This window comes from Pseudonaja textilis, chromosome 8 (assembly GCF_049901715.1).
Source record: "Pseudonaja textilis isolate UNSWEBS1 chromosome 8, rPseTex1.2, whole genome shotgun sequence".
Lineage (NCBI taxonomy): Eukaryota > Metazoa > Chordata > Lepidosauria > Squamata > Elapidae > Pseudonaja > Pseudonaja textilis.
The window spans coordinates 39346136-39357570 of NC_141997.1; the positions used below are offsets into that span (position 1 = coordinate 39346136).

Sequence of the window (11435 nt, forward strand, 5' to 3'; positions counted from 1 at the left end):
GTATTTTCCCACGTCATTATAGTTGTGCTTTTAAAGTTGTAGCAACATTTTGGCAGAATCTCATCTGCCATCATCAGGCTTCTGTATTGTGTTCGTCTGTGAGTCAGACTTTCACAGCCGTTTCTGTTTTAAATTTGGTGCTGGCCTACTGCTGTGCCAGAATGTTTTTTTCTTCATCCTGATTGGTTGGGAGTCTTGGTCTGTGTTTATTGGTTTTGGAGTTTGCTGTGTTCTGCTTGATTGGTGTTTCTAATATCTTCTGTCTGTTTTGTAGCTTTTTTTTGTCTTGAGATTGGCTGGCAACATTGTGTTTCCTGTATTGGAGGCTTTTAGTGTGGCTTGGCTCCGAGTGAACGGACGGCTATCATTTATTAGGAAGCTAGGTTTGATCTGGGTGCCTGGTTGGGGTGCGTTTGAGCTAGAGGTATCGGGGGGGAGGGGTTCTCTTTGTGCCCAGGTGTTTGCCTGACTAGTGGTGTGGAGATTTTTTTGTTTGTGAGTGCAGGCTTCCAAATAATTGACAGTCTGGTGGAGTCATCTCTTCTATTCATGCTTTCAGGTCTTTTTTCAATCTCCATGGCTTCTCTGATAATTCTGTAGCTGGGATTTTCTAGAGTGACTAGGGTTTTGGTGCCATTGAAGTCGATGCTATGACCTGTGGCTTTCATGTGTTGGACTAGTGAGGAAGTGTGTTCCAGATTCTGCCAAAACGTTGCTACAACTTTAAAAGCACAACTATAATGAAGTGGGAAAATACCCAAACAAAGCTGAATACCATGCATATAAATACCCATGAAAACTTAAGAAAACAAATATCAGACCTCTATGAGGAGGAAATAAACAGCCAGACCAAAACCTACGAGAAGCTGGAAGTTAAAAGAGCAGGAATACTATGTGACCTCAAATTCCTACACAGCTACAGAGACAACAATGCAACACCAACCTGCTTCAAATTAACATTTAATCACACCACAGCAGCTACTAAACGTATCCTGAAAAGAACTGAAATGGCTCTACTCAGGAATGAGCTCCACAGGAAGAGATTCCAACTCGATCAGTTAAACAAAGATCTCCTATCCCTACACCTGGAATTGAGCAACAAAATCCACCCTCTACTTTGGGACAGGATAAAACAACTTACAACTTGGAGAGCTATAATTGAAACCACTTAAAAAAATGACAAACTCCTGAAGAAACTAAAGAAATTAGAACATGACAAGAAAGCCCCCAACAACTCACAACAACACCTGAAACAATTAGTATACAATGTTTCCAACAGAGAACTTACCAAAACAGAAACAGATGTCCTAACCAAAGGATTCAATTATGCTATAGCACCCCAAAAAGTCCCCACAGAATCCATCATATGTGGAGTGGAATCCAGCCTAACTAAATTAAATACAGATGAAGCTGATAGAATAAGACACCAAGTCGCTAACATGCTATGCACAAGCAAACCACCCAAAAGCAATTTGCACAAAGAAGAACTAAAAGCCCTGCAAGCCCTAAGGAACGACAGCAGCATAATCATACTTCCAGCAGATAAAGGTAATGCCGCAGTAGTAATGGATAGAAAAGACTATGAAACAAAATTGACAGACCTACTCCAAGACTCCACATACAAACCCATAAACCCGGACCCAACCACATATCTGGAAAAAATAACCAAGAAGAATATTATAACCAGCCACATGAGCAAAGAGATCCAACAGATGATCATCCCAAGAGAAAAATCTTCCAGATGCCCCAAACTATATGGCCTCCCCAAAATACACAAAGAAGGCATTCCCCCTCAGACCCATAGTCAGTTCCAGAGGAGCACCACTACAAAACCTAGCCAAATACCCAGCAAAGCAGCTACAGCCCCACATGAAAACCACAGGTCATAGCATCGACTTCAATGGCACCAAAACCCTAGCCACTATAGAAAACCCCAGCCACAGAATCATCAGAGAAGCTATAGAGATTGAAGAAAGACCTGAAAGCATGAATAGAAGAGATGATTCCACCAGACTGTCAATTATTTGGAAGCCTGCACTCACAAACAAAAAAATCTCCACACCACAAGCCAGGCAAACATCTGGGCACAAATAGAACCCCCCCCCCCGATAGCTCCAGCTCAAACGCACCCCAACCAGGCACCCAGATCAAACCTAGCTTCCTGATAAATGATAGCTGTCCGTTCACTCGGAGCCAAGCCACACTAAAAGCCTCCAATACAGGAAACACAATGTTGCCAGCTAATCAAAACAAAAAAAGCTACAAAACAGACAGGAGATATTAGAAACACCAATCAAGCAGAACACAGCAAATTCCAAGACTAATAAACACAGATCAGGACTCCCAACCAGTCAGGATGAAGAAAAAACATTCTGGCACAGCAGTAGGCTAGCACCAAATTTAAAACAGAAACAGCTGTGAAAGCCTGACTCACAGACGAACACAATACAGAAGCCTGATGATGGCAGATGAGATTCTGCCAAAATGTTGCTACAACTTTAAAAGCACAACTACAATGATGTGGGGAAATACCCAAACAAAGCTGAATACCATACATGTAAGTACCCCGAAAAGTTAAGAAAATACACACACACACACACACACACACACACACATATTTCATTGCAATATAAGGGAGAGTTGTAAAAATGGAAAGTACTTTCATACGCTTGATTATAAACTCTGAAATAATTCAGTGGAACATTAAGTCTATCTTGCATTTAATGAATTTCTGTAATCAGAGATGGGGGCTTATTTCATCTCTATTAAAAGATATAGAAATAATAAAGTCAGTAGAAGTATGGCAAAGAACTCCATTTTGCTCTCTGGGTTTTTTTACTATTGTTTTCTTGGAACAGCATCACCCCGTGGGATATCATAGGGCTCTTGATATTCCACTTCCTTTAAAATGCCTTGCCATGTAGCATGCTAAATGCAGTCCTTTAGGCACATAGGGATATTTGTGAGCTATTCCTGCTCACGGTTCATCTGGTCCTTGGTTCTCTTCCCTTTGTGCAGTGAATTCAGCAGTCGATTATAGCAGACATATGTGTGTTTTTTTCTAAAAAATGTTTTTGCCTCTAGGCCGCTATCCACGGATCTCGATTTAAGGGGCAAGACCTGAAGTTAGCATGGAACAAGCCAGTAACAAATATGTCAACCGTGGAAACAGAAGATACTGAGCCAGATGAAGAAGAAGTAAGTGTACAAGGAGATGAAGGAGTGTGAACTTTGTTTGTTCTGGGACAGGCTACATCTTTTCTCAATCATAAATGTTTGAAGAAGGCATACTCTGGATTAAGAGAGGTGCTCACCCTTTTTACATTTAAGAAAGCAGTATCCCTTAAAGAGAATGCTATCTTAATAACAAATGGATATTAGGAAACATATAAACATGGCATTCACAGGTAGTCCTCGACTTAAGACCACAATTTGGACTGGGGCTTCCATCGCTAAGTGATATTGACATATAGTGTGATGTCATGTGATCATATATCTTAGTGACAGCAATCCCAGCAGTCTTGGTGGCCATTGTAACTCCCGACACATCTTTTCAGAAATGATAGATAATGGTACTAAATTGAAAGCTCTGAAATTCATAATGTTGGTATTTGTATAACGTTTTAGCATAGTTTTTTAAAATTGGAGTATGACCTTACTACTAGAATTGTACATTGTGGTGGTATGTATAGCGTTTATTGAAGTTACAACTTCACATTAATAAATCAAATCTAAATATTCTTATCCTGTATATATTGGTTCCTTATATTACAGTTTAGTTACAGTAACAAGTTATGTGAGAATATAATTTTTTTCTCTTCAATAAACTTATATACATAATAGATTTACAATCAAAGTTTCTTCAAGCTTTTAGCATGATTTGATTTCAGGTTTTTGCAAAAATAAAAATGTACCACCACTGCTAATAAAGTTACATATGAATATTAAAATAATCAGATTCCAGAAATATCAGTTGTGGGATAAATTATGAGTGCAGAATTCCACTGACTTCACCATAAATTTTATCTGAGTTGCTGTTCCATTGTCACATCATTTATTTTATTATTTATAATCTTAATCTCTGGCCTTTGTGTAAGCACCTACTAAAAGATGTATATTTCATCTTTGGGAAATTACTTTTGTAATTTTTTCTTTAAAATTGACAATTTCCAATATTGACCATACTAGTATTTCATATGAATTGCAGAAAATCTACATGTATTTATTTAAATATTTTTCTAAATTTTATTTTTTTGTGATAAAGGAAATTTTGGTGCATTTAACACACCATACAAGATCAGTTTTCAGACAATTCAGGTTCTCTTCTCCCTTATCTTTTCCATAGAGTGTAAATTCATTTTCACAGAGATCAATCCTTGTATCTCAAATGTATAGAAAGATTATTAGGCAGTGTGACTTCCAAAGGTGTGCAACAACCTGACTGTGAGGATATAAATTGGAGAATTGTTTCCCCACATTTTTCATTCACCTTTCCATATACCACACTTGGAATACTGTGTCCAGTCTTGGTCACCATGATATAAAAAAGATGCTGAGACCCTAGAAAGGGAGCAGAGAAGAGCAACAAATGTGATTAGGGGACTGGAGGCTAAAACATACAAAGAACGATTGTAGCATGTCCAATGTAACGAATAGGGAGGACAAAGGGTGACATAACATTCTTCCAGAACAGAGAAGAGGGGGTCCAACCTATTCTCCAAAGCACCTGAAGGCAGGACAGATGGAAACTTATCAAGGAGAAATCAAAAAGCTAAACAGAAATTTCCTAACAGTCAGAACAATTAATCACTGGAATGGCTTGCCTCCAGAAAATACGGTGTTCTATCACTTTTTAAGAGGAGATTGGACAACTATTTGTCCGGAATAGTATTGGTCTTCTGTTTGAACAGAGGGTTGGATAGAAGACCTCCAAATTCCCATCCAACTCTTATTTTGTATTCCAAAAAATATAATAGTAGTCTTAGGAATGCTATATTGCTTTTCCCTATGGATAAATACACAGGTGAGATGTCACTGAATTTATATAATTTCGTTTATATAATATATAAAGTTTCTTTCTTTGGTGCACCCATGCAGAAGAAGTCTTGAAGCTTCACGTAGGTTTGGACGTATTTTTGCCCTTCTCCTTTGAGTCATGCTTTAGATACCAACTCTTTGACTGTGAAAACCTAAATAATTTGGTCATTTGGGTAAATTCAGTGATCGAATCTGAATCGTTTTTTAACATTTCGTTATTCTACTTACACCAGCATAACAGCTTGACAAAAATAATTGAAGCACACACCCCCTCACCCCACCCCCCAAACACACACCAAATATTCTTTGGTGTCCAAAGATCTCTTTTCAGTTTGAATGAAATAAATGCAGGTAGTCCTTGACTTACGACCACAGTTGAGCCCAAAGTTTGTGTAGCTCAGCGAGGCAGTTGTTAAATGAATTCTGCCCCATTTTACGACCTTCCTTGTCACAGTTGTTGAGTGGATCACTGTAAAGTTTGTAACACGGTTGATAATTGAACCTGGCTTCCCCATTGACTCTGCTTGTCAGAGAATCTCAGGACACTGCAACCATGATAAATATGAGTCAGTTGCCAAGCGTCTGAATTTTGATTGCATGGCCGTGGGGATGCTGCAATACTCAATTGTTTCAGTGCCGTTGTAACTTCAAGCAGTCACTTAATGAACTGTTGTAAGTTGAGCATTACCTGTACTAATGATGTTTTTTTTTTTAAAGAAAAAAGAAAAAATGTGTTTGCCTATCCTTTCAAGGTGCAGATTTGCATAATCTCATATTCTAATGGATGTGTTTCTTCCAGCAGAGTCTTATTAAATATTTCTTTCAGTTTCAGGAAGAATCCTTGGTAGATGACTCATTGCTTCAAGATGATGATGAAGACGATGATGACAATGAATCTCGTTCGTGGAGAAGATGATTCGACTGATCAGAGACAGCGCTAAAGATTTAGTTACATTGCATTAACATTTCCTAAAGAACTTTTGAATATTTGTACTACAAGACAATTGGATGGAAAGAGGTGGATGATTTCAGATAAGAAACAAGCAGCTGATTGATCCTGTATTTTGAGTGATTGATGTTCAGGTTGCATTTACATTTCGGTAAATGATTGCTACAGACATCGTATTAGGAACATATGCAATGTTTTTATTCTATGGAAACATTACAGAATTCTTTGGATTCTTTGTAATTTAAAAATAATTGGTCACGCATCAAAATGACCAAGCGTTGTTATAACATAGAATATTCTTTGTTTGTTTGTTTTATTCCAAGTATGGAATGAAAATTTGCTTTTAAGATCTTTGTGAATGTTTTCGGAAATTATAGATAACAGTACTAAACTGAAGTCTCTAAAGTTATGTATTCATAATATTGCATAGTAGTATGCTTAGGCTTTACTATGTACTAGCCTTTTGTTGGATTTGTGACCGTATTTTACGTATGAGTTTTAACGATACAGTGTATGACTGCTTTGCATATATCTCTTTATCACCTTAAGATGTTAAAAAAATAAAGAAATGGAATGGTCTTGGAAAAGAAAAAAGAAAAAAAAAGCAATAATAATGAAATTATACCCATGGCCCATGATAATGGCAGGGAAAAAATTAAAAAGATTAAAAAAAAAATTCCAAGAGACCATTCCAAGTGGCAAACCCAACCCCCCAATCGTCAAGAAAAGAGCTGAATCACTGTCATTTTTTCACTTCATAATGAATAAAACAATACAGAAAACAAGGCATTGAAGCCATATCCTCAGTTTACATATATATATTTATATATATATTTAGTGCGCTAAAATCTCTCAAAACACACTTTAAACTGCTAAACTGGCAATCTAACGTCAGATGGAGTTCATGCATTGAAGCAAATCTTCCTTGTGCCCGGCGAATCGAAGAGAATGTTCTCCTGCGAAGAAGACTTGAACTTAAAGATATGTAATAACATGAGTTGCAAAACTGGTATGTATTGTTTTTTAGTTATTAATCGCTTAAAATAGTTCAAAGAATCCAAATAGCCTTTCCTATCGAAACAATGGATAGTTTGAAGCTTTTTAGATCAAGTAAACATAATTTATCCTAATTCTGTTAAATGTTGTATTTGTTAAACTATGTAAGCAGGAAGTTGCTCTCCTTTGCTCTTTACTAAGGCTTTTTGATTTGTATTTTATATTATAATGACCCTGACTTGAGTTTGTCTTATTTGATCTGTTTATTACCTTCTTCCGAGAAGGTGCCAAATTATATAGAGTAAGAGGGATGATAGCATTTAATATTGGATTGGATCCTAAAACAGATTATACAAATTTGGGGGCAAAGAACCCTGCTTTTCTGCTACAATTTCCAATATCCTCTTTCCTATATAGTCCAGGAATATTTCTTGACTTAGTCATAGTACTTTTTCTAAAGATCATAAGTAACTAAACTGGAAGGAATAGAATATACTTCCATTAGTTTCCTTAAATTATTTTACTTAGATTCCAAGCCATCAAATTTTGTCCTACTATTTTGTATATCCAAAGATGAGAATTTTAAAGTGCTGTATAATAGTGATCTTGCTGAAGCTAAACAAGAACAGGTCTGAGCCTTGATTTGATGAGAGATCTAAGAATCTTGCCTTTGCCAATGCTTTAAGAAAAGTTGGCTCATATTTAATAACTCTAATTACAAAAACTGATGTATTTCATAGAATACATTGAGTGTTTCATTATAAGAGACTATTTCTGTTTTCTTTTAGGCAAAAGAAAAAAGGGACCATGTGTAATCTTCAATATTTCAAGATTTACACTGCAGACTGAAATACAGTCCAGCATTCTTAATAGAAGTAGGTTCTAGAATCCCTTAATTGATTTTTTTAATGGAATCTGATCCATAGATTGCCAATAACTAAGGTGTTACATTGTTAAACAGTTTAACAGATCCTGAGTTACCTCTTAGAAGTTATCTCATTCTGGCAAGAGATGAATTTAACCACAGTTCTATAAAATTTCAGAAAGTGAGAGATGTATGGTCTCTTTATGGAGCAATGAAAAACAAACACACACCATGATAAATGACTACTTGGACCTGAAATGCCTCTATGTTTATTTCTTGAAGTTTTGAATGCTTTTAGATGCTATATTTGCTGCATTTTATTGCAAACAACACTGAAATAAACAAGACAGCAATATAAGATGTTTTTGTTCTTCAGGTAATTTCAGCACAGAAGTACTAGAAAGATTCAACTGCAAAATTTTCCCATAATTTGAATCTTCCCCAAGCAATGTTGGGAAAATGGTAGTCAATGCAGCTTACCATTGGATAATTTAGGCTGCATTATCCCAGAAATGCTGAACCAAGCATTTGCTTCAACATTGCAAACAATATTTTGTTTTAATTTTTAAATGAATGGATGGCCATATAATGCTTTGCTCCTGGAAAAAAAAGCCTGAAAAAGGTAGGCTTAATTTTAAATCAGGTACGTATAATTATATATCTTTTGTGGGAAAATGGATTGTTTTGAAAGCACAGTAGTATTAAGCAGCATTTATTGACAGTTTGTCATAATTATTTATGTCAAGGACAAATACAAGTAGTCTTCAACTTACATCAGTTCATTTAGTGACAGTTCTAAGTTAAAACGACACCAAAAAAATCGACTTACGACTAGTTTACTAATGTTGCTAATTTTCTTCTCAAGAGTTGTCTTATCCAAGTTAACATCCAAATGAAAACAAACATGCACCCTTAAAAATAGCCATTTGTTAAATGTTTGAACCCTGATTGGATTTTTTTTATTTTTTGGATCCAATTAATTGCAAAAATGTTTTGGTACCTTCTTAATTGAATCTCTGGTACTCTCATTAACCCAAACCTTGAACTATTGCTGAATTAATGATTATAGGTTGAGGACGACCTGTAACAATAATAAACAGCACTGAACGTTCAACTCATCAGGGCTATACAGTGTGTAAGATTTGGAGGAAAAAATATTTTTTAGAGAAAGAGATTAATTTATTTTTAAACTGGAAGAAGAAAGATCCTAGAGATATATATACGTATATACACCTGCAGACAAAAATAAGGTGACAGATTGTCTGTCTGTCTGTCTATCTTTTACCTTTGTTTATTTAAATATATCTGTTGGCAGTTTCTTGTCTTTTCACATGAACATATTGCAGCCATGGAGGGTAGCTATGTGAACCCAGAAAAAGAAATAGTTCCCATAAGGAGTTGCTGGTAAGTAGCCATTTTGTTCCCCCCATGCTCTTTGTCCCCTTTGAGCCCAAAGCACGGCACAAGCCGGATTAGTGATAGCCGTTCACCAACTTTAAACAGCAGTGTGATAGAAAAGCAAACATTTATTTTATGTTATAAATTTATTATAGAGTTGGAATTATATCGGCCGATTGTAAATGGCCTACGGTAAAACTCTTGACATGCCACATTTTGAATCAGGTGGTTTTTGATCCATCTTTAAAGAGATTTAAAAAACACCATTAATCAAGTTCAGTTACAGTTTATTACAAAATGTGTTTAGCAATCTGCTTTTTTTTTCCCTTTTCAGTCTTGGGAACCACATTTTTCATTTTGCTTATTTAATGCTAATTTACCTTACCAGGAGTTGCTTGTTTTAATTCTAATAATTTTTATTGTATTATTTTCTTTCAAAATACCCAGTTCTTGTTCAATGCACAAAAGACACAACTATCATTGTTCATAAACCTTTTCACAATATCTTTAAGGGGAGGAAATGGTAAAGTTATACTGTTATTAGAGTTTTTATAAACTTCAAAGTCTAGCATATCTGGCAGTTGTATTTTACTAGCTTGATATAAAAATGTTATAAACTTCAAAGTCTAGCATATCTGGCAGTTGTATTTTACTAGCTTGATATAAAAATGCATGCATTGAATGAAATACGTGGAATTGATTTAAAAGTATATATTTTTGTATTGCTGAAGCAGGCTTTTTAAAGAGATGTTTTTATATTTTTAGTCTCCTGCTAAAGTTGGCAGAAAGATTCAAAATGTTTTCCAAAATGCAAATATAGGATGAAGGGTTATCTACTCTTGGTCTGTTTTTGGGCAGGCATAAGAAATATTTATTTTGAGGCTAAGGGTGTAAGAATGATAAATATATTGTTTACAAAGTTGAGGCTAATATGAAAAAAAGTATTGCATTGTTGCAGTTACAAATCTGGGAGCTTTACTATTGATAGATGATTTTTCTCTTGGTTTTACACCATACTGAGAAAAAATGCTAAATGTTATTGACAAGTAAATGGAAAGATCTTAATCTTTTGATTTAAATGGACATCTTCAGTTCTCTTTCAAGTGATAAAACAATTTCTAAAACAACTCAAATATACTTGATTGATAAAAACATATTAATGAACCTAGTAGTTGACTTTCATATTAGCAACATTTTTTCCTAAATGAAAGGTTTCATCACCATCCAGTATAACCTTTTATGCATCTTATATGAAAATAGAAAAGCAGATAAGAATATTTAATTTCAATAATTTTAATCTTTCCATGACTTTTGTAATTAGGGGGAAAAGCCTTTCTGTTATAACAAAAGCAATGATTTTTAATAATATATTTGAGAATGAAATAAAAAGCCTACACTTTATAAATGCTACATGTATTTTTTAAATAAATCCTGCACATTGGAGGCTAGGGGGCACTGTCTACATAACTATTTCATTTTCTTTTATGTATCAGTTTATCATCAGACCTTTGCAATCTATCAAATGAATGTTTATGTTTTGCTATGCAAAATACAGCATACATTCCTACAAAGAACTCGATTAAAAACTTTTTATCTAAGCCAATGTATTCCTCTCAGGGATCCATCATTGCTTAAGACCATAATCACGAAATCATTAATGGAACTCGTACTAATAACCCATAGCAAATGCAAGCTTCACCTGCCTTACAATCATGTAATTACTCTTCATGCATGTTAGTGAAAGAAGTTCAAAACACTTCAGTGAATCGTAGAAAAGCATTTCATTCTGGAGAGAGCTCACAACTACTTTCCTTTTAAAAAAAAAAAACAAGTTTTCCAATTAATTGTCACAGTTTTCTTGCTCATAATCTCCCAATTACGATAAACCTGACTTTTCTATTTAGCAGCTGCTTCCAATGTTTTACTCCTTTTTCCTGTTTTTTTCCACATAAACCATACGGACACTTCTTTCCTATTTTTGGATGTTCATATTAACAATCTTAGAAAATAGGAGCTGCACAGAATGGTTTCCAGCATGGTGGTCAAATTGTGAGGCAGTCATTGAAATGAAAATAAAGAAAACAAAATGAACGTTTTCATGCTTTGAGGAAAAATGACACAAATTTAATAATCAAAAGTATTGTCCAATCTGCAAAATTATATGCGATTGTCTATATGTCTTCTGGCTAA

The 11435-nt window shown here is 35.1% G+C and overlaps 1 protein-coding gene and 1 long non-coding RNA gene across 2 annotated transcripts in view; both read left to right on the forward strand.

The window, feature by feature from the left end:
• Window positions 1-6771, forward strand: part of RBM26 (RNA binding motif protein 26) — a 42738-nt gene extending 35967 nt beyond the window's left edge. The window contains exons 21-22 of the mRNA XM_026705290.2: window positions 3085-3198; window positions 5864-6771. Of these exons, the coding sequence (XP_026561075.1) occupies window positions 3085-3198; window positions 5864-5953 (204 nt within the window). The 3' untranslated portion in view covers window positions 5954-6771. The remainder of the gene's footprint in view (window positions 1-3084; window positions 3199-5863) is intronic.
• Window positions 6772-6858: 87 nt separating this feature from the next.
• Window positions 6859-8357, forward strand: LOC148125178 (uncharacterized). The gene is made up of 3 exons (XR_015744457.1): window positions 6859-6995; window positions 7771-7857; window positions 8224-8357. It is a non-coding gene; the product is annotated as an uncharacterized LOC148125178 (long non-coding RNA).
• The last annotated feature ends 3078 nt before the right edge of the window (window positions 8358-11435 follow it).